This window comes from Neltuma alba, unplaced genomic scaffold, assembly GCF_004799145.2.
Source record: "Neltuma alba isolate B1F8T4 unplaced genomic scaffold, ASM479914v2 tig00010654_pilon, whole genome shotgun sequence".
Taxonomy (NCBI): domain Eukaryota; kingdom Viridiplantae; phylum Streptophyta; class Magnoliopsida; order Fabales; family Fabaceae; genus Neltuma; species Neltuma alba.
In genome coordinates, this window is record NW_021635500.1 from 99770 (window position 1) to 124609 (window position 24840).

General features: G+C 34.3%; 1 protein-coding gene and 1 pseudogene across 1 annotated transcript; both read left to right on the top strand.

Moving 5' to 3' along the window:
• Positions 1-2598: 2598 nt before the first annotated feature.
• Positions 2599-5177, top strand: LOC114757826 (uncharacterized). The gene is made up of 4 exons (XM_028946929.1): positions 2599-3845; positions 3951-4087; positions 4252-4548; positions 4873-5177. The coding sequence occupies exons 1-4, from the start codon at positions 2599-2601 to the stop codon at positions 5175-5177; spliced, it is 1986 nt and encodes a 661-aa protein (XP_028802762.1).
• Positions 5178-18955: 13778 nt separating this feature from the next.
• On the top strand, positions 18956-21793 carry LOC114757828 (serine decarboxylase-like; annotated as a pseudogene).
• The last annotated feature ends 3047 nt before the right edge of the window (positions 21794-24840 follow it).

Sequence of the window (24840 nt, forward strand, 5' to 3'; positions counted from 1 at the left end):
AGAATACAATGATCAAAAGATACTAGAGAAAAACATTTGCAGAATTGGAGTAGTATACAGGGTATATTAGAGAGTGCTAGAGAAAGGCAAATTAGAGGCTCCAATCCCGAATAAATTGTGGTCTTCACATGATGAAATCACCTATATGAGTTGGAGTGGGGCTACTCCAATAAAATTTTTGTGGGGATACTCCAATAAACTTTTACTGAAGTCTTTATTGAAAACATTTGTGAATGTAAATGTGCGTATGGCCTATTTGTGTACGACCAGCTTGTTGAGTAGTAATTTTTTCTGTTTATATTTGTGGATATGTTACTAACGTACAATAAGGGTTTGGTTCACCGAAGCTATAGGTTCATTAATTACTTTGTGATGAGATATAAGTTTCCTATCTAGATATAATATAATGCATACGGTAGTAGCCCAAAAAACACCAAATTTAAAATGTTTACACTCTGAAATATTCCAAAATTCATTTTATATGTCCTTTTTAGTGCGTTTTGAAATATATAGGGGATTTTGTAAATTTACTGAATTACAGAAAAGTCACACTTGGCGTTTATATTTTTGGCCTTATTTCACAATTTTTATGCAAAGACTTTCTTTAAATTCTAAGCCTATTTTGATGATTTTAACTCTGAATTAAATGATGGGTAAAGACTTCAACTTATTTAAAAAAGGTGACTGCTTTTTTTTTTTATGTCGCTTGTTCTCATAAACTATTAAGATCTCAGATTTTAGTTTCTACAAAAATATTTAGAATTGTTAGGTGATTAGTAAATGATTTGGTTGTATTCATTCTAGATCGTTCTCTTTTGTAGTATTTACTGCTAGGTGTTTTTTTTTTTTTTGGTTTAGTAAATCCCATCCCAAATGTAAAGGACTATCACTGTACATCATATTATACATCAAAGTAATAATACCGAATTAAAGCATTTTTTTCTTTTACATTTTTAGTGCCTTCTGTTCACATTTTTATTCGGACAGCGTATTAGAGCCTTTACCTAACCATCAGTTTGGACTCATCCCCTTCTTCTACACCTAAAAGCACTACCTACTTCACCTTTACGGTTCTCTTTGAACGTGTGTCCCTGGTATAGCAACCCATTTTTAATCATAGAGGGAAAAGATGTCACAAATTAAATAAAAGGGTGAAAGGATTAATATTTCAGTTTACTAAGACTGCTAGATGTTCATATGAACACTACTACAAAAAAGTTTATTTTCGTCTGCTATTTTCGTCTGAAATTGAAAATAGACGCATATGGGTGTCCATAATCATCAGTTGGGAAAAAACAGACGAATATGGGCCCACTTATTTGTTTGGTCATATGATGAGACGAATAAGTGGGCCCATATTCGTCTGGTCAACATGACCAGATGAATATGGCCCTTTTTTTTTTAAATACTCTCGCCCACACTCCCCACAAAACACCCTTCACCCTCATCTTATCTTATCTATCAGCTTTCATTCTCTTCGGTCTCCTCACCCACGACGCCACCCCTGTCTCCAAAACAGCACACTCTCTTCCCATCCCCCCACATTGCCGTCCCCATCCCGGGCCCTTGTCCCCCCATAAGCCTTCAAGTCCTTTCCCCTGCGTCCCCACTCCCCCCCACCACACCTCCCGACCCCACCCCCACCGGCATGGTCCCCCTGCCCCCGCCCCTGCCCCCCGACCCCAACCCCCCCACCAGCGCGGTCCCCCCTCCCCCTGCCCCCACGACCCCACCAGCGCGGTCCCCCCTCCCCCTGCCCCCACGACCCCACCAGCGCGGTCCCCCCTCCCCTGCCCCCACGACCCCACCAGCGCAGTCCCCCCTCCTTGTCCCTGCCCCCCGACCCCCGCATCCCACCCCCACCCACCCCGTGGACGCCGCCACCCCCCGACCCCACCCCCGCGTCCTTATGGACGCCCTTGCCACCCCGACCCCACCCTCGCCCCCCAACCAAAACCCCACTCCCTTATCCCCACTCGCCCCCCCCCACACGACCCCGACGTCCAACTTCCCGTAATCCCACCCAAAGTATTTTTTCTTTCACTCACATTTTTTTGTGTGTTTGTAGATCACTTGTTGGTAGTCTGCAGCTCTCTTCATTTTGCATTCTTCACTTTATAAGTAAGTATGATATCTTTTTATAGATTAATTGATCATATATGTTGCTTATTGTTGTTTGATGAACTGTTGGAATTAGGAGTCTAGCTAGCTTGTGATTGTGTTGTAATTTAGATTTTTAAGTAACTTGTGGGTAAGGCAGATGCATGTATAATCAATAGAATGGAATTGATGAGTTTTTGATTTTCTATTATTTAGATTTATGTTTTCATGATACCTATGATTTATAAAGAATAATGAGTGGTTTTAAATATTTTCTTGTAGTAGTTATAGTGTTTGATGAAATGGCTATCTATATGAATTATATGAATTTTTTATTTTGTAAATTTTTTAAAATGCTTAATTTAGAATGATTAAATTGTTGAAATTAGCTGAGCTGCTTAAATTTTCTTGGAATTGAGCTGGATGAAACTAAAGTAATGTTGATTTCGATCTTAAATTTAATTTAATTTTTTTTACAATTACTTATATATTAACAGAATGGATCGTAGTTGGATGAGTGCTTTGAGAACATCCAAGGAGCATGAGGACGGGGTAGAAGAATTTATTGAATTTACTAAAAAGAATGCTTATGACAAAAGTGGAAAGTATTTTTGCCCCTGTGTTAATTGTTTAAATGGGAGACGTTCGACTATTGATGGTTTAAGGGATCACTTATTTTGTGAGGGGATAAATCTTCGATATACAAGATGGATATGGCATGGCGAAAGAGGAACAAGGCCATTGGTTGACGAAGAGGAAGTGGTGGGTGGATTCAATGATAGAATGCATGATATGATTCATGATGTTGGGCTGGGATTCTCTGCACAATCGCATATAAATGATAGCTTGCAAAGTGATGCAGAAATAGCTTTATACCCTGGGTGTTCTACGTATACATGGTTGACAGCTGTATTGAAGTTATTCAATTTGAAGGCAACTAATGGATGGACAGATAAAAGTTTTACGGAATTACTTCAATTGTTGGGTGATATGCTTCCGGCTGATAATGTTCTTCCAAATAGTGTTTATGAGGCAAAGAAAATCTTGTCTCGGATGGGAATGGGCTATGAAAAGATACACGCTTGTCCTAATGATTGCATATTATACACGGAAGAGTATGCTGATCTTAATGAGTGTCCAAAATGCGGATCTTCACGATATAAAGTGAAAAAGCATAAAGATAGTAGTGATGATGGCGATGCTAATGAGACAACTAAAGGGCAACCTTTGAAGGTACTATGGTATCTTTCGATAATACCACGATTCAAAGGGTTGTTTGCTAATGCAATAGAGGCAAAAAAGATGACATGGCACGTTGATGAGAAAATATCAGATGGAAAATATCTTCGGCACCTTGCTGATTCTCCCCAATGGAAGAAAATAAATGAAATGTATCCAGAATTTGGTAGTGAGCCAAGAAATCTTCGTCTTGGGCTTTGTATGGATGGAATTAATCCTTACGGTACTCTCAACAATACACATAGTGCATGGCTAGTTTTGCTTGTGATTTACAACTTACCTCCCTGGTTATCCATGAGGTGCAAGTATATGATGTTGTCTATGATGATATCGGGACCAAAACAGCCGGGGATCAATATCGATGTCTACTTGGCACCTTTGATTAAAGACTTGAAGAAATTGTGGGAGGAAGGCGTAGATGTGTTCGATGCACATAAACAAGAGTCCTTTAAGCTGCATGTAATTATCTTCACGACGATAAATGATTTTCTTGCTTATGGAAACTTGTCAGGATACAGTGTAAAGGGACATAAAGCATGTCCTATATGTGAAGCGGACACACACTATCACCAACTTAAGCATGGAAGGAAAACAGTTTATCTGGGTCATAGGAGGTTTCTTGATCGATTCCACCCATACCGTAGATTGAAAAAGGTTTTTAATGGTACACCAGAACATGGATTGGCTCCGAAGCCATTAACTGGAGAGGAAGTTTATCGTAAAGTGGAAAGAATTGATGTCGTGTTTGGTAAGAATAAAAAGATTGTAGGTGAGAAGAACATTTGGAAAAAAAATTCATATTCTTTGATCTCCCATATTGGTGTAATCTTGATGTTAGACATAGTCTTGATATGATGCATATGGAGAAAAACGTTTGTGATAGCCTTATTGGTACTCTTTTGCACATACCAGGAAAAACTAAGGATGGAATCAATGCGAGACTAGATTTGGCTGAAATGGGAATAAGAGAACGGTTACATCTGCAACTAAAAGAGGGTAGTAAGAGGGTTTATTTGGAGCCAGCGGCACACACATTGTCAAAAGCAGAGAAAACTAGCTTGTGCCGGTGTTTGCATAACATTAAGGTGCCACAGGGTTATTCTTCTAATATGAAAAAGCTTGTCTCGATGGATGATTTAAAGTTAGTCGGGATGAAATCTCATGATTATCATGTATTGATGCAGCAACTATTACCAGTGGCTATTCGAGGTATTATGAAAGATCATGTGAGAAACACCATAACTAAACTGTGTCTTTTTTTCAATGCTATCTGTAGCAAAGTTATTGACACTGAAAAGTTAGATGAATTGGAAAAAGAGGGATATGTTATTCTGTGTCAACTAGAAATGTATTTTCCTCCAGCATTTTTTGATATCATGGTACATTTAATAGTGCATTTAGTAAGAAAGGTGAGGCTTTGTGGCCCTGTATATCTAAGATGGATGTATCCATTTGAGAGATTCATGAAAGTCTTAAAGGATTATTCTAAGAATCCTTATCGACCTGAGGCATCAATTGTTGAAAAATATGTAGCTGAAGAGGCCATAGACTTTTGCAAAGGATATCTATCTGGAGTGGAAGCACAAGCTCGACATGACGATAGGATAGGTAAGGGAACTCGAGGGCTTAAAGTGAAGAGTATTGTCCGTGAAGAACTGTTTCAAGTGCACTTATACATTTTAAATAATATGAAAGAAGTTCAACCGTACTTAGATAACCATAAGCAGGTTTTAAAGGACAAGTATCCAAAGAAAAGCGATAGACAGATAGCTAATGAGCATAACAAGATTTATTGCATGGTTCAAGGAACAGGTTTAGAGGGAGACAAATGTTTCTGACACAATAAAATGGCTAGCTTGGGGGCCTTGATTTGATGTCACCACTTGGAGTGGATATGATATAAATGGGTATTCCTTCTATACAAAAGCTCAAGATGAGAAAAGTACTGTGCAGAATAGTGGGGTAATGGTAGTTGCTGAAGCAATGCATTTCTCTAGCGCCAAAGATAAAAACCCTAAATTGGCATCCATGGCCTATTATGGTATTATTGAGGAGATATGGGACGTAAGTTACACAAATTTCAAAGTTCCTATCTTCAAGTGTAAGTGGGTTAACAATAATGGTGTTCAAGTAGATCAAAAATTTGGATTTACGTTAATTGATCTTCATAGGATTGGTTATACAGATGAACCATTCATTTTAACAAGTCAAGCAAAACAGGTATTTTATGTCACCGATCCTGCAAATACCAAATTGTCATTTGTGCTTCAAGGTAAAAAACAAAAGGACAGTGATCCAACCTTTAGTATTGATGGGACATCACCTTTCACTACAAATCCACCTCTATCGAATGAAGTAGAATTGGTAGATGACAATGATGAATATGCTGTTAGGAATGATCACTGTGAAGGAATATGGGAAAATACATAATGTAAGACTCTAACGGAAAAGTTATGCACTATATTAGAATTTTGTGTTTCTTATTTGTTAATTTTTTATTGATTTCATTACAGTTGACTCACTTGGTTCACTCTGGTTTACTAACAGGACATGGAGGATGATGATAGAAATATGGACAATTTCGATGGAGATCAAGGGCACGATGAACCTTATAGAAAAAGGGGTAGAGGCACCATGTGAATGCCAAAGCTAGCAGTACATCACGGGAAAATTCTGAGGAAGCATGTGGATTTTGATGATAATATGAATCCGGTTGGTCCAGAAGCAGATAGGTTCATAAGCTACGTAGGCCTTCTAGGTCAAAGCAAAGTGAGCATTCTGTATTCTAGCTGGAAAGAAGTACCCCCTAAAACGAAGGATGCGATTTGGCAAGATATGTTGGTATGTAACTTCATAAACTTCTTATACTTTTTAATAATATTTCTTACTAATAAATATTCTAATTTCATTCATTACCAATGAACTTCAAAGCAAACCTATGATATCCCTCCCACAGAGGAGATGAGAAGACGGTGGCTAGACCAAGTACGCGAGCGATGGAAAGATTTTAAGACAATTCTCACTCGTACTTACATTCGAGGGCCTAAACAGGATGAAAATCCATGTGATATTTATTCATTTCTTGATGAAGACACTTGGAGAAAATTTGTGGCTTCACGTCTAGCTCCTGAATTTCAAGTAAACTTATTCTACTTAGTGAATATGACCATATAAACTAGTTTATTTCATTGAACTAACGTCATTTTTGTTTCTTTTCTGTAGAAATTAAGTGCTCAAAATAAAGACAAACAAGCTAAAAATCTGTACCAGCATTACATGTCTCATGGCGGTTACAGAAAGGCACAATAGGAGATTATGGAAACTGATTTGCAAAAAATGCAAAAAGCTGCAAAGTTAGACCCCAACATTGTTGTTCAAGCCCTGTCTCCGCCTTCTCAACATAGAACTTGGAAGTATGCAAGGATGAAGAAAGGTGGATATATCAATCAGACTGTTGCTAACATTGCTCAAAAAATTGTAAGTACTTGAATTAAAACAATCTAAATTAAATTAGTGTTCACATTCTGTTGACTTATCATTTATTGCTTGTACGTTATAGGATGCACTTGAGGAGCAGAGCAGTCAAGGTTTTTTTACTCCAAGTGGAAAGATGGATATCCTGGCAGCTGCAACTGGGAAGTTAGACCATCCTGGTCGAGTGAGAGGATTATCAAAGACAGTTGGTTTAACCCAATATGTTGGTTCCGGTTCACAAAGCTCTACAGGCAGAAGTGTCCCAAGTGCTGACCTGATGGACAAAATTTGAGCACAAGTTCGTGAAGAGATTATGACAAGTGATGAGGTTCGTCAATTCTTCAAAAATGAGTTTATGTCCGACATTCGGGAGGAGATGAGGTCTTTAGTTTCTAGCATGCAAATTGGGCAATTTCAACCACAAGACCGTACACCTTAGGTATATAATCACAACATAAATAATTTTGTTTTGAATTTTGTCAACATTGTTTCCATTTAATTCTATTCTTTTATTTGTATCATGGTCTCAAAATTCTCCAGCCTATGGCAGCACAAAAGGGAGTTTCAATCCACAAGTGCCGTCAGTTTCGTTTGACCCTAGCCCCCCACTAAATAATGGAGAACCATGTGTTCTCTATTTAGATGACCCAAATATGCGTGTTGTTGCCAATGCCATTAGATACACAAACGGGGTCTAAAATTCATAATAAAAAAATCCCAGCGGACTCGGTCAAAGTGACGGTTACGGCTGTTTGAGAGGAGGAGGTAGATGTAGATTTGCCGTTTCCTAGTGACGAGGTTGGCAAGCTAGGCGAAGCAAAAGGCCATTTTATTTTATGGCCTAAAAGACTCATTTATGTCATATCTCCAATGGTACAAAACGCAAGCATTTTCTATTTTCTCTTTCATATACTATTTATGTTACTTATTTTTATTCTATTTTTCTATTAGGACGTTGAAGATGCTACTAAATTTTCCTGTTTGGCACAACTGTATGACATTTATGAATCAGTTAACAAAGTCAATATACAAATGCCTAGTGGGATTGTGGGAGAACAAATCACATATCATTTTGGTTTGGACCAGAGGGATCTCAAGGACTTTCTATCCCTGGATCAGCTGGACATTGCATGGATTCAACTGGCAATAATGTGATTTTATTTTATGATTTATATTTTCTAATTGCTCATTTTTACTTATATGTATGAATTAATTTTTGTTTTGTATCAAATATATGATAGCTACTTTCACAACTTGTGCGCTTCTACGGGAAAGGGACATTTGTATGGATTTATGTGTCCAGCTGCTTTGCAACCTTTGAAGAATAACATTGATAGCCAGATGAGATATGTGGATAATACCATAGCAGACACTCGCTTACCTTGTTATTTTGCTCCAATTATCGAAAAGTAAGTAGCTTATATCTTTATTTGCATATTTATATTTATTTAATTTTCAAAGAACCTTCACTGATTTTCCTTCTTTTTATGTTTCAGTGGACATTGGTCGTTGTGCATTCCTTGTCTCCGAGATAATATCATTTACTGGTTTGATTCATTGGGTCGTCCCCCAAGCAAGGAAATGAAACATATCTTCGACACGTAAGTTTTGTGGTCAAATATATTGTTTTCCTAATTCATTAAGTTATTCTAATCCCTAGTCATTTCTATTTCGTCATAGGGCTTTTAAAACATATTATATACGGGGAGGGAAACGTGAGGGAAAAAATGGCAAGACTGTTTGGCACAAACCAAAAGTAAGAATATTTTCAATTCTTTAATATCATCAACTACATATATACATATTCATATTCACTTTGATTTTACAATGTCATCGACAACCAGGAAGTGCAGAGTGCAGATATTATATTATCCGTTTCATATATGAAATTATCGAGTCTGAATGTATTCAAAATTTTGAGATGGTAATAATTCGTTTAATTATGATTATTTGCTTTTTCTATTGAATTGTTTTTCTTTAATTCTCTTATTTTGATGAATTCAACTTCTTATTTATATAACTTGCAGATCTTTGATGATGAAAGTTGTTATGATAATGAAGAGATTGATGCTATCCGAGATCATTTGGCAGGACAATTTCTTCAAGAGTTTTACACTCAAAATGATACATGAGGTTACCAGCTTGGATGGTAATATTGAAGTTTCTAGGTCCATTTTGATTGTTAAAACATGTTAGAATGTTACTAGGATTGTGTAGGATTGTGCATGTGTTCTTTGAATGGATCTGAATCTATTGAAATATTATGTAATGATGTGGATTATGGAATTGCATCTGAATTGTTGGATTGTAGATTATGGAATAGATCTGCATTTGAATTGTTGGATTATTATGTAATGATGATGACAACTATATTAGAATGTCACAAGGGCTTGTAAGTGTATTATTGGATTGTGGATTATGAAATAGGTCTGAATTTGTTGAATTTGGCTGTACTTTATTTTTTGAAAAATTTTCAAGATTTTCTGTAAAAAAGTCGGGAAATTTCAGTTTTGTGCGCTTTTTTTTTTATATAAAACATTTTCGTCTGTTCAACTTGAATAGACGAAAATAGAGTATTATATTCGTCTGTTTCAGAGGAACAGACGAATATAGTATAATATTTTCGTCTGTTCCAAAACAGACGAAATTAACAACTCATATTCGTCTGTTATTGTAACAGACGAATATGTATTATTATATTCGTCTGTTTATCTAAACAGACGAATATATTATACTATATTCGTCTGTTCGGCAACAGACTAATATTCACTTCCCATCTACGTCTCTTTCATCTACATCCCCTTCAAAACAGACGAAAAAGGACCATCAGAACAGACGTAAATGAACTTTTTTGTAGTAGTGGAAATGACATGTCATATATAAATCAAGAAAGGATTACTTCTTTACTCTCACATTTTTTCCAGGTGAGAGCTCTAAAGGAGGGACGTCAAGAAAGGTTTAAAGGAAGTAAGGCTACATCAATGAGTTGTAACATCTCCATTACTGCCATTATGTTGAATTGCGTATATTGTGACCTCTAGGACATTTTTATGCATTTATTTATGTGATTCATTCATAGTGATTTTTTAGGGATTTTGATAAAACTTGAGTACTATGATTTTTAGTTCGTGAAACTTAAGGTTTTGAGTGCTATGAGGTATTGATTATGAACAATAGAGCTTCTAGAATCTATTTATTTTAATTGAATTATGTTATGATCAATCAGGTGTGTGCCTCTTTTTATAGCTATATGTGACTAAACCATTAAAATTCATGATTGTTGTTATAACCATGGTAGCGTCATATGGATTACTCAAGTTCTTTTTCTACCATGGCTAGCCTTAAAGAAAAATATATCTTAAATTGCCTTAAAAGGGGGGTTAAGTTACTAGTAGTTCTTGGAGTACGTTACACAATTAATGATTAGTCAAAAGGAAGGTTTACCCTAAAGTATACAACTGTGCTAGTGTCTCTCACTGGTCTCTTACTAAGTTGTCTAAGCAACTTGTAAGTATGGATATTAAGTGTATGAAGAAGCAATTTGAGTTAATAAAGAATTAATTCAAGAGGGACTAGGTACACTATGGATGATATATATGGGTAAATCTAGGGCCTTCAAGGCAATATTTAAACATATAGGTACATCCAGGATGTCCTTGTGTGCTTATCCTAAATAAAAGGCTTCTAATACACAAGTATCAAAAATTGAAGACATTGTGCCCACACAATCATGACAAACACTAAGTACAAACCAAGAGGGATGTGATAATTGCACAATGACTAGCCCATCAAGTGCGAGTTGGATATGTTAAATATTTGGGCTTGGACTCGCCCTTAAGTGGATATTAAAGAATATTTCAATCAAATATCTGAGCAAGATCATGATCTGTTTGACTTGGTCAAACAATTTGAATTAAATTAAATTATATTATCTAGATTAAATATATATTAGACATACATATATTTCTCTGCTATGCCACTCAAGTTTGGACTCTAGTAGTGTAAACTCTATATGAATTAATAGTTAAACTCGTGGAGCTCCAAAAGAATGACCCATAACCAAACATAAATTTGACCCAATACATGCTTCTTGTTTATATCTATATTTCTACATAAGCAAATTTAAATACCAAACGCTTAACAATCATAATGGAGAATGCAATGTTGCCTTTTTCATTTCCTTTGAGTGAAAGAGAATTCTATTCCATCAAAATAAAGACAAGAAGCAGGGGAGTAGGCTAATCAAGAAGGAACCCTTGAGTAGGTCAGTTGCGTGCACACTGGTCAGCTCATATGATTGCTGGGTCTATGGACAAGACTCATCTTTTTTGTGATCGGACATCTCAAGAAATTGAAAAACAAGTTCATTTGGCTAATAACAAATCACTTGTCAATTTTGATAGCATTGCCTTGTCTTTTTGGTTTGTCCATTGGTGTGTGTGAAAATGTTAGGCTGCATTAATTTAATAGGAGGATGAGATATAACTCTTAATGATTTGATTATATCTTATGAGAAACATGTATAAAGTGGGGTTTGGGGCATTGAAAGTAAAAATACCCATAGCAATTTTTATTTATATTTTAAAAAAATCATAAAAAATTCAAAACTGCACTATTTCTCTTCAAAAGAAATATTCCCCTAAAATAGTGCATTTTTATTTTTCATTTTAAAAAATAATTAAAAAAATTCAAAACCACAACATTTCATTCCTATTAGATGTCAAAATGTCACTCATTCTATATAGAATCTAATAATGATAAAATAAACTAGAAAAATATTTGAAAAGCGTGAATATTACAAAGGGCATTAAGAAGCATTTAAAAAAGGTATATTAGAAGCCCCAAGCCGGCATAAAGTGCGGTCTTACCGTGACGAAATCACCTATATGAGTTGGTGTGGGGCTATTCCAATAAAATTTTAGTGGGGTCTCTAAAACACTTGTGAATAAACAAGTGTAAGCGTGGGCTATTTGTGTGCATACAAGAGCACCACCACCTCATGCACCTTGTTGAATAAGAGTTACTAACGTACAATAAGAGTGATAGTCATAGGAACCATATGCTTCATTAATTACTTTGTGATGAGATATAACTTTTCTATCTAGATCTAATGTCTAGTGCAAAAAATACCAAATTTAAGATATATACACTCTTACGTGCATATTCCAAAATTCATTTGATCCTTACTTTTAACCCCTTTTGTTATTCGTTGGGATGTCGTGATTCATTTATAGCACTACAATCTAAAACTTGTCCTTGCAGAAGCACAAAATATAGAGTTGTTGGTAACCTAGTGTTGCCATTTTTGAAGTTAAAATTGTTATTGGCTAATCTATTGTTATGTGTAATATATATGCAGCACCACAGTCTAAAACTTGTCAAAGCATACACTACAAAAAAACAGACTTTAGGCGACGACTTTCGGCGGCGACTTTTTTTGTCGCCGCCGAAAGTGGACTTTCAGCGGCGACTTTTTTAGTCACCGCTGAAAGTTCGCCATTGAAACCAAGACTTTCAGCGGCGACAAAAGTGTCGCCACCGAAAGTGGACTTTCAGCGGCGACTAAAAAAGTCGCCGCTGAAAGTTCACCATTGAAACCAAAACTTTCAGCGGCGACAAAAGTGTCGCCACCGAAAGTGAACCTTCAGCGGCGACTTTTTTTCGTCGCCGCTAAAAGTATAATATAATAATATATATTTTATTTTACAATATTAATAAACAAATTCAATCTGGCTCAGCGGCAAGAAGGTTGGACACGAAAGGAGGCGGTCACGAGTTCGAACTTGGAAGAAGACACATTTAAGGTGAAAATATTTAGATGATGACGTGGCGAGGAGGAGTGATATGGCAATGACGTGGAGGTGGCTAGTGATGATGTGGCGGTCGGCGGTGATGACGTGGCCGCGATGGCGATGACGTGGAGGTCGACGGTGATGACGTGGCGGTCGGAGACGATGACGTGGCATTGGTAAAGCCAATTCTTCTTAGGCATTACTTTCAGCGGCGACAAAAAACTCGCCGCTGAAAGTGTTTTCGGCGGCGACATTAACTTCTAAAAGTCGCCGCTGAAAGTATCTTTGAGCAGCGACCTTTTTAGTCACCACTGAAAGTTTTCAGCCACGGCTACTACGGCAATGACTTTTTAGCGGCGACTTGTCGCCGCAAAAAACTTTCGGCGGTGACTTTTGTACTTTCAGCGGCGACTTTTGTCACCGCTGAAAGTCAATTTTTTTGTAGTGATAATAAGGAACAAACTTGTTATCCAATAAGCTGTTCTTGTAGCTTTGTTACGCGAAAATTGTTATTCCCCCAATTGTTCTTGTCATTTATAAGTACACTACAAATTGGCCTTGCATTTAAGACCAGAAGAGTACCTTTTTCAAACTAGTTAAAGCACAAGAGAAAATATTTGTCAATGGCTTAGCTATTCTTGTCATTGGCTATGTGAAAGTTGTTATTCGCTAACTTTTTCTTGTTATTCATACCCAGATCCCTTCTTAGAACATGTAAAACATGAGCGAAAATACTTGTCAATGGCTTAGCTATTTTTATCATTTGTTAGGCAAAAGTTCATTGTCATTTCTTATGTAGCTTCCAACTTAAAACTTGTTAATGGCTAACTTTTCATGTGATTTGCTATGAAAAAAAGTCATCGCTCGGTTCTTGTCGCCCTTATATGCACCTTGTTGCTTAAACTTCCTAATGCAAAAAACACACATAACTTGTTGCTTGCTAAGTTATTCTTTTCATTCTTTATGCAAAAGTTGGTATTTGTTAGGGACATCAGGTGTTTTAAATGAAGGACATGTAAGTATTTTTGCTTCATATGTAAAAAAAAAAAAAAATAATCCCATATTAGTTCCTGGGGACACTAGGGTAATCATTAGGCAATTTCACTTCCTTTTTTAAATGAGTATATTCTTTTGTTGATTATCTAATACCTAGTAATATAAGTACTACCTTCAATTCTTAATATAGAAGCTAGATAACTAATTTGGGGAGATTAAAAAATTAGTTATTTGTAATAAATATACATTGATTTTCATAAATTATCCTATTTAATTATTTAAGTTAGAAATACCTTTTGGTAAAAACTACTCCTTACAATTAATAGGAATATTTTGGAGAAAACATTATAAATTTGAAAAATCAAGCGGATTAAGGTTTTATATTTAGGACCAAATATAATTCTCAACTCATTCTTATATTTGGGACAGGAGTAGTATCTTTTCAGGGTCCACAACCATAATTTTTAGCACATGTAGGCTGTTTGACCTGAAAACTATGGGAGGATGGAGAGTGATTATAGAATACTTCTCCCATCCTTAATAAATGACCTAATTGTTGAATTGATCTTGGTATTAAATTTAAAACCTATTTTTTATATTTATCATTTTTTTTCTTAATTACCCTTATTTATACTCTTTTGACCACAATCAAGTAGGAGAGGGAGGGAGGACTTTAAAGAAGATAATTATAGTGTTTTAGGAAAAACATGTCATATTTCTTATAATTAAGTAACTTACCCAACTTGTTTAATTTAATTAAATTAGTTAAATAGGTATCATATTAAGGACCAGAGTAGGATAATACGATAATGATATAAAACTTAAAATACAAAATTGTGGTGGATAGCTTGACACCCTACAAATTTCAAATAGCGTGTCAACTTCGACATATAATTTGAAACGTGTGGAATATAGTTCAACCAGAATCCGACGATGATCATAAATATATTCCACGTGGTCAGAAGGCCACATGGACTGGTTGTTATTATTTGTCATCTATAAGAGGGATTTTTTTTTTATTAGTTACTTGTATCTTTTTTAATGCTTCATTTTAAATTTTACTCTTACTAATTATAATAAAAAATTAATTAACTCGTATAATGTTTTCCCAATATCCATCTCATCAATGGGGTCAAAAATGGAAGATTTATTCTATTTAATGTTCTCTTTAGTATGTGAGACAAAAGTCCTACAAATGACAAATAATAAGGACTAGAGTGGTATACATCTAACAATTCATAACGGTTAGTTAATGTGAAAAAATTTCCATGATCAGCAATTCACAGGCCAAACCTCATCTCTCACCTCTCAGTCATGGATACACGTTTGCCATAACTACACTGGTGCACACATGTTGAAACTTAAAAAATGCTTATAGAATGCTCAATACAAATTACCACTAACTAAAGCTACAGTTTTCACACCAAATCATTAAGTATTTTATTACGGCAAGAAATAAGATTTGGAGTCTTATTTTATACTACTTCCAGCCCTTAATATAAGATGTACTTAATTAATTTGGATAAATTAAGAAAAGTAATTAAATTAGTTATTTGTCAAACTTATGTATTAATTTTGTCAAAATACCCTTTTGAATTATTTGATTGAAACTACTGTTTGATGCAAATTCTTTTAACATATGCAATCAATAAGTTAGTTTGAATAAGAAAAAGGAGACAAAGTAGATTGCGGTATTATATTTAGGACCAAATTCAACTCCTCACTAGCTCCTATATTATTTTTTTGGTGAAAACTAGCTCTTATATTAAAGATATGAGATAGTATCACATTTAGTCATTTACATGGAAGCCAATAAATATGCAATTTGTACAGGGAAAAATCCATTTAACTCCGACATATGCCACTTAACTTTTAATAGGTCCCAAAAGATTCCAAAATTTTAATTCAGTATTAAAAGATAAAAATGAAATTATTTTTTGATGTGAAACTATCAAAATGCCCTTTTTTTACCCAAAAAAAAAAATTCAATTCTTGTTGAAGCGCTACCGGAGATTTTTTTTTATACAAACAAGGTGGCTAGCTAGGGAAGGTTAGAATATCCACGACTCCTTAGCTTGGCTCACCAGAAGGTTTATAAAGAATGCTGCCAATATATAATATAGTTAAAAGGGTTCACGCCCCAAATTGACATGTTATACAACATATAGGCACACATATATAAATAATCACAAATTAAAATTAAAGTTTGATACCCACGAAGCCCCTTTTATGACCTCAAACTCAACTGAATCGTTAATCCATTAAGCAAAGGAATTTAGTTTAAAACACGTGGATTCAAATAATGCCAATCGCATGCAAAGTCCTAAAGGCTTTCAATCATCTACCAGCATACAACCTAACACTACTAATGGTGAATAACAAAGAAACAAGAAACTGCAGAACATTGCGTAACAAATGTCATGATAACTAATGTGACAACGTATAGTCAAAATATCAAGGTAGAAATAACCAAGAGGGACTCCACGTGTTTTGGAAAAACGCGTCTGAGTCAGCTGGGCCCGACGAATACGACTTATCTCAGTTAATTGGCATCTGTTCTATCGCCATCAGGTACAAATGGGTTTTTTCCCTCTGAAATGTGGTTTTATGAGAAAGTGTTGAACGAATGTGGTTCATAAATCTGAATTTTCGCCAGTAAATTGAATGAGCTTGTCGAGGTTTTTTTATTTTTCAATTCGTCACCTCGTTTTCAATTTAAATATAATTTTATAAGTGTTTTGTTTTGAAAGATAGAAAATGTTAGGGGAATTTTAAAAATGTAACTTGATTAAAAACATTTACTTAATTATTGAAATCCACAAGAAGAAAATCGATTTACAACAGATTTTTCCTAATCTCTATCGCAAGTTTTCGTGTTAAATTTTATTATTCTATAGTGTATGGGACATATTAAAAGGGACGAAAAAAATAAACTTGATAGAATTTTTGGAACGAGATTATCATATATACGCACATTTGTCTTGTTTTTGTAACAATAATTTTGTTAGATCACTTATACTACCATGTAAACACACACAAATGGCCTTGATCAGTACCACTATTGTAACTCCTTTAATTTCTAGATCTCCAACAAAAAAAATTTAATCAATTATATGTCAAGCGCTTAGCAAAACAATAATGGAGAATGCAATGTCTCTCCTTTCATTTTCTTTCAGTGAAAGATAATTCTGTCCCATCGAAAAAAATAGAAGAAGCACGTGCATGGAAAAGAACCATTGCATGGACATGCATTTATGGAAAATTGGCTCATACTCGCTGTGTGGACCACGGCTCATCTTTTTTGTGATCGGAGATCTAAAAAAATCAAAAAAGTTCATTTGGCTAATTTTAATTTTGATAGCATTTTCTTGTTTCTTTTTAGTCTGTTCCTATGGTGTGCTTCAAAGTGCTAGGCTGCATTAATTTAACGGGGAATGAGATATAGCTCTTAGTGATTTCATTATGTCTTATAAGAAGCATGTATATAGTGGGGTTTGGGGGTCTCTAATGTGCTTTTATCTAATGGCATTTGTAATGCCTCAATCTTTAAAATATTTTTCTTTTTTCTTTTAATCATTATATGTTACATAAAATGAATGACATTTTGATCATATCATATAAACATGAAATGATGTAGTTTTGAAATTTATTTCATGATTTTTGAAAGTAAGAAAATAATAAATTGTGTGTTTTTTATTTATTATTTGCAAATTGCGCCATTTCATGCCCATAAAATATTTAATATAGAATACAATGATCAAAAGATACTAGAGAAAAACATTTGCAGAATTGGAGTAGTATACAGGGTATATTAGAGAGTGCTAGAGAAAGGCAAATTAGAGGCTCCAATCCCGAATAAATTGTGGTCTTCACATGATGAAATCACCTATATGAGTTGGAGTGGGGCTACTCCAATAAAATTTTTGTGGGGATACTCCAATAAACTTTTACTGAAGTCTTTATTGAAAACATTTGTGAATGTAAATGTGCGTATGGCCTATTTGTGTACGACCAGCTTGTTGAGTAGTAATTTTTTCTGTTTATATTTGTGGATATGTTACTAACGTACAATAAGGGTTTGGTTCACCGAAGCTATAGGTTCATTAATTACTTTGTGATGAGATATAAGTTTCCTATCTAGATATAATATAATGCATACGGTAGTAGCCCAAAAAACACCAAATTTAAAATGTTTACACTCTGAAATATTCCAAAATTCATTTTATATGTCCTTTTTAGTGCGTTTTGAAATATATAGGGGATTTTGTAAATTTACTGAATTACAGAAAAGTCACACTTGGCGTTTATATTTTTGGCCTTATTTCACAATTTTTATGCAAAGACTTTCTTTAAATTCTAAGCCTATTTTGATGATTTTAACTCTGAATTAAATGATGGGTAAAGACTTCAACTTATTTAAAAAAAGGTGACTGCTTTTTTTTTTTATGTCGCTTGTTCTCATAAACTATTAAGATCTCAGATTTTAGTTTCTACAAAAATATTTAGAATTGTCAGGTGATTAGTAAATGATTTGGTTGTATTCATTCTAGATCGTTCTCTTTTTTAGTATTTACTGCTAGGTGTTTTTTTTTTTTTTGGTTTACTAAATCCCTTTCCATATGTAAAGGACTATCACTGTACATCATATTATACATCAAAGTAATAATACCGAATTAAAGCATTTTTTTTCTTTTACATTTTTAGTGCCTTCTGTTCACATTTTTATTCGGACAGCGTATTAGAGCCTTTACCTAACCATCAGTTTGGACTCATCCACTTCTTCTACACCTAAAAGCACTACCTACTTCACCTTTACGGTTCTCTTTGAACGTGTGTCACTGGTATAGCAACCCATTTTTAATCATAGAGGGAAAAGATGTCACAAATTAAATAAAAGGGTGAAAGGATTAATATTTCAGTTTACTAAGACTGCTAGATGTTCATATGAAACGACATGTCATATATAAATCTATTTGACAATTGTTTTTATTAAAAAAATCATCAACTATTAGTTTCACATATTTCTAAGGTTCCACATTTAGCCATTCCGTGTCTGGATTATTAGTGGGGGCGCTTGCCCTTACAAACAAATATCTAATGCTTATAACAAAATTTCATGAATTCAGAAATTAATTAAAATGACTTATAAATACTTATAACAAAATGACTTTTAAAAGAAAAACGAAAAGGTCTGTTTCAATCTTCATCTAACGGCATAATTTTGGGCATAATTTTCCATTTAAAAATTCATAATATATTATTGGCTCCTATATATACGGCCTTGAATGTCACTATAGCCCATTCTTAATCTTCAACAAACAAACATATACGGAATATAGCGATTTCAGGTTTCGCCATTGATTATTCACACTAACAAACCTATGGGAGAAGAAGTGCAGAAACAGAAAGCTCCTCTAGAGGATGGGCATTCAATTATCAAACCTACCATCTCTGAGTTCAATGGGGTGCACACTGATGAAAAGTTGGCTCATGTGATTGCTTGTTATGTGGACTCTCTGACTCATCTAAAAGATCGTTGTCTCGGTAATCTCTTAACTTAGTTCACTTCTATCTACATTCCGCATTATAAAGGGTTTCTGAGTTCATCATCTTTACTAGATAAATGGTCTTTGCTAATATGTGTGTGTGTGTGTGTGTGTGCGCGCGAGCACGCGCTCAGGTTATCCTGCTTGTCAAGACTTCAACTACGAGGCATTGATGCCATTGATGTGTTTTCGCTTAAACAATGCTGGCGATCCATTTACAGGGAGTAGCTACATGCTTAATTCATATCAGTTTGAGCTTTGTGTACTAGATTGGTTTGCCAAACTTTGGGAAATTGACAGCAATGAGTATTGGGGATATGTTACAAATGGTGGAACTGAAGGAAATCTTTATGCCATTTTAGTGGGGTCAGTGTTGTATGTTGTTATGCACTATTTCCTTTTCTTATAAACTGAAAAAAAAAAAAAAGAGTTTTGCGGATATATAACTTATGTGTTATGAGCACACAGGAGGGAGCTATATCCAGATGGAATTTTGTACACATCAAAAGAATCCCATTATTCATTGTTTAAGATAGCAAGAATTGCTAGAGTCAAGTGTGTGGTTGTTGGGACTAAGCCCTCTGGTGAGATTGACTATGATGAATTAAAGGCTTCACTTGTCGCTCACAAGGACAAGCCAGCCATCATCAACCTAAACTTGGGTACTGTCTCTCTCTCTCTCTATATATATATATATATATTTATTTATTTATATGTAAATGTACATATACATGGCTCTACTGCAAATTTATTTAAATGTAGAAATTTCTGTTTCCTTGTTTTAGGTACAACTATGAAAGGAGGTATTGATGATGTTGATCGTGCACTACAAATACTTGAGGACTGTGGCTTCACACATGATCGATTCTACATTCACTGCGATGCAGCTTTATTAGGAATGGTGCTCCCATTTATTAACGGAGTGAGTAACATAAATAAATGAAAATATCTAACTTATAACATTATTATATATTGAAAATTATTATAAATATTATATTAAAAAAATAATGAAATATTAAACAAGATATGCGTGTGTCAATATGTAGATAAAGGAGAGGGAGAAACTATACCAGGTCCGATCCGTTTCCAAATCCAATTCAAACCTTCAAGCTTTCCAAGCTAAATAACCAGTGCTCACTTACTGTGTTTGGCTTGACGGTTTAAGGTTTAGACCACTGAAGCCTAAACCAAAGTGACACGGTATGTGCACCCATAAATTAAAGAGAAAAGAGAAAGAAGGAGATAGAGTCATTAATCTCAATGGTTGAGGTGTGGTATAAATGAAGAGGCACTCCTATTTATTGTGGGTTAGAGTTATGATATACTACCTCCGGTCCCTAATATAAAACCCTGTTTGACTTTTTATTTTGATCCTAAATATAAGACCGTAATCCACTTTGTCTCTCATATTTACTCAATTTTTTCTAAGATAATCCTTCCAATAATTATAGTTCTAGCCAATACACTTGATTAGCAAGGATATTTTAGAAAAAACAACACCTATTTAGGGAAAATAACTAACTCAACTTACTTCCTTAATCTCCTCAAATTAGTCAACTGGTTTTTATAATTAGGACCGAAGGTAGTACTAAGGTTTAATTTCTCATATTTCAGAACACTTTTCCTTGGCATTTCCCAAAAGCCAAGGAATGTTCCTTTCTTCCCTCTAAATTAGCAGTCTTCTAATATAAATGTGATATCCGACAATAAATCGAATCCTGATTTAATTTACATATTTTAATTAGGTAGAGATCCTAACTAAGATGGCCCAACCCATCAAGGGTGGACCTAGATCCAAAGTCCTACAACATATTTTGCATTTTACTATGTTTCAAAAATCAAGATAAAGTAAAAATGTTACAGAGAACTAGAGGATTTGTTCATCTTGTAAATCTCATACAATTAACATGTTGCGTTTTGTAGCTTTGTGTGCATTATTGAAAATTAACTTTTGAAATGAGTCGATTTAACTTAATATTTATGCTCTCTTATTTTATTTGATGGTAAATTAGGCACCAAAGATTTCTTCAAGAAGCCTATTGGAAGTGTAACCATCTCAGGGCATAAGTTTTTGGGATGCCCAATCCCATGTGGAGTTCTGGTAACTCGTTTAAATTATGTTAATCTTCTCTCTAGAGAAGTAGAATACATTGCTTCCAGAGACACAACCATTTCAGGAAGCCGAGGAGGCCATGCTTCGATCTTCCTATGGTATGCTCTCAACAAGAGAGGCTTCAATGGGCTTCAGCATGACGTGAATGAGTGCATCGACAAGGCGATCTACCTTCGAAATCGCTTGAGGGACCATGGCATCGGCGTCATGCTGAACAAGTTTTCCAATATTGTGGTGTTTGAGAGGCCTCTGGATGAAGCGTTTGCTCGTAGGTGGATGTTGGCCTGCAAAGGGAATGTAGCACACATTGTGGTGCTCCAGCACGTGACCATGAAAAAGTTAGATCTGTTTGTGAGCGACTTTGTGAAGAATCGATCCATTTGGTACCAAGATAATGAAGGCAATAAGAAAGCTCCATGTATTGCTGAGGATATTGGCGCTAAGAACTGTGCTTGTTCTTTCCACAGGAAGGTGATGTCCTGATGATAAGATATTATGGCTTGGTAATTTCAATTCATCTTTCATAACGAATTCGAACTTATTTCATTGTTTTTTTTTTTAATATGCCGGTTATTGTGTTTTGATACATGCTTATAGTAGTTAAAGCATGAACAGCTATTTGCACATTTGTGATTGTCGTTTGAAAATCTATTTTTTGGATTTTTTCTTGAATAATAAACTTGTGTTTTTTCATAATTATGCAACGTCTAATAATAAAATAAATTATCATAATTTGAAATCGAAGTTCAGTCGAACATAAGACCTAAATAAAATTTTCCAAACTTCAATAATTTTTTCCAATCAAACACTTAATTGACAAAACAAGTCTGGTATAAACCCCAAAAGTGAACTTTCAATGACGCTTAATTCAATTAACATCAATCCAAATAAGATGTAAAATGAGCCCAAAATTTATCTTACATTAGCCACATTATTCTTACAATAACTCATTTTTCTTGTCAAAACAATTCTTTTATGTCTAGCTTAACTAAAATCACATTTAAAGCACTGAATCAAATAACTAAGATTGGAAGATATGATGAAAGAGTACTCTTATTTTATTATCATAACCAAATCCTTCGCACACTCTTTATCAAGAAAAGTTGGTTCTCATAGCTGGTTGCTCATTGCATTGTGTCTCTCCCAAACTTTGGAAACTTCTGCATTTTCCTGTTCAAGAAGCATCAATACAATTGAAAACTTAAATTCTACTTAGAACAAATCAAAGTCCAAACCTTCAAGAAGAATATCTAACATATTATTACGAAAACACTATTATGTATTAATTCAGGCATTCTATATTTCTCCAAAAAAAATTAGAATTAACCAGTGGTACAATTTGTAACATTCTAAATTTTGGTCCTAGAAGTGTAAGAAATAGCTTAAAAATAGTAAGCTACTAAACCGTTTTTGACAAGAATCCCAAAAATTTCCTAAAAGGATAGTGCTGCTACGGTCCGTGGCAAATTGAACTTGTTTTGAAAAAAAAAAAAAACATATTAGTAGCTTATATGCCATGAGAAGGTTATAATTCTGAGAAGGATTTTCCGAAGCTAAATTACAAAGTGAAAGTTTTCTGAAACCAAGAGACAAGGAAGTTAGAGGCTGTAGTGAAGCCTCAGAGGCTAAGAATGAGAAATGAGTATGATTATGGGCAAGATTTCATATTAGAGAACTCAATGGGATGATCATTCTTGATGTTAAACCCTAGTATGGACCAAAGCATAATTTGAAAAGTTTTCAACTGAAAAGAGTAATGATGGAAATGTGCTTGAAAATTCTAGAAAGTTTTCAAAAAATGGAAAATGATGTTTCGAGGCTTATTTGAGGTTTTAAATGAGGAAAATACCTCAAAAAGTGAATTTATAGAATTTTGACTAATCAAGTGATATTTATCCAAAATTAATTTTGTAAAATATAAGGAGCCTCAAAAAATTAGAGAAAAAAAGAGATAAATTATTGGAGGACTTATTCGAGATTATAAAAATGATTCTATTCCCAACATGTCAAGATGTTAACTTTAAAAGGATTTAAAGCCTATTTATGCCAAGAGAAGGCAATTTTCAAAAAATTCCAGAAGAAATGCTCTTGAACCGAGTTGCGGGTTAAGAAAAAATAAAGATTTCCCTACAATAAAAGAGAACTAATGGAGCAAAGGGATGAATTTTGGGCTTAGGAAGCATTAGAAACGAATTTGGTCAAAATTATGTTATTGTAAAGTAATTTGATATTTCCTAAAAGGATCGCAAAATCTAAATCCTGTTACATGTGCATAGTTATGAAGCCATGTGAAACCATTAATGAAGGGAGATATTTGAGAAAGTTATGATGAGATTAATGGGACAAATGTCTTGGTTATTGAGATGACAGAACACAAAAGCCTACCCAATATGGTGTGGTTTTTGCAGTATGACTTAGTTAAATTGAGAAGCTTGTTCAACAAGCCATTCTTTTCTCTTTTTTCTTTTTTAATGTGAATGGCTCCACCTAGCTAAATTATTCGTGGAAAATTTTCTAGAAAGCCATATAATTAAATAGAGAATAAAATAGTAAATCCTCTTTAAAAAAAAAGGAAGCTTGTAACATACCAAATTTTATTTGGGCTTTATAGTGATATTGATTATTTAAAGAGGAACTAAGAGAATTAAATTATCAATTTTTTCAAGTTTATCATAAAAGATTAAAGAAATCATAGATTTATAAGTGAATCGAATTGAAGGAATTCATCACAAACAGTTACCTTATATAGGTGTATATACACATAAATAAGTGCATTGAAAAAAAATAAAAAACAAAATTTATATACATGTATATGTATTCAAAATAAAGAAATAATAGGGAAAAAAAAGAGAAGATGAAACAGATTGAAATTCAAAACATTTAAAATCTTGTATGTGAAATCAGACTTAATGGGAAGTTAAATTATTAAAAAAATGGTTTAAATTTAAGATATATATATGTCTCTCCCCGAAATCTTGGGAGATTGTCATATTGTCAGATATATCTTTAGGTTTAATAGGATTTGAAATAATAACAACATTAAGATAAGATATAGATATATATAATATTAAATTAAGTAAAGGTAAATTTATTAATTTTAATGATATATTAGCCTACCCTATTCTTTTTCCCCTCACACATTTGTTACCTAACTGCCGCTTAGTTTCTCATTTAGCCTCCACTATTGTGGCCTTTCAAAAGTAGTTGCTCCTTCTTCCTACCATCTAGGTGTCCCATCCTCATAAATCTATATACGTTCAAGGTAAAATCTGCCGCTCTTGTTTTCTTTTCCCTCTTATTTCATTTTCTTTCTTATAATTCCCCTTGTTCTTCTTCCTTTTTGTTCCTTCCCCTGTTCACCCGTAAGTCTTATTATTATCACCAACCCAAAACATACATAGATATATATATATATATATAGGCGTGTACTTACCTCTCTCATCTCTCCTTATTGTTTTAATTTTTCTTCCTTCCATTGATTCCTCTCTTTCCTTGTCTTCTTCCTCCTAACATGTTTTTGTACTTACATACATGTATTGATAGAGAGAGAAAAAACGCAGCTCTTTAATTTGTTTTCGTG

What these genes read in the sequence shown, in the direction of transcription:
- LOC114757826 (XM_028946929.1), top strand. Translation starts at nt 2,599, where the DNA reads ATGGATCGTAGTTGGATGAGTGCTTTGAGAACATCCAAGGAGCATGAG. An exon ending in TTTCTTGCTTATGGAAACTT is followed by an intron (nt 3,846 to 3,950) that starts GTCAGGATACAG and finishes TCTGGGTCATAG; the next exon opens with GAGGTTTCTTGATCGATTCC. An exon ending in AAGAATTGATGTCGTGTTTG is followed by an intron (nt 4,088 to 4,251) that starts GTAAGAATAAAA and finishes TGCACATACCAG; the next exon opens with GAAAAACTAAGGATGGAATC.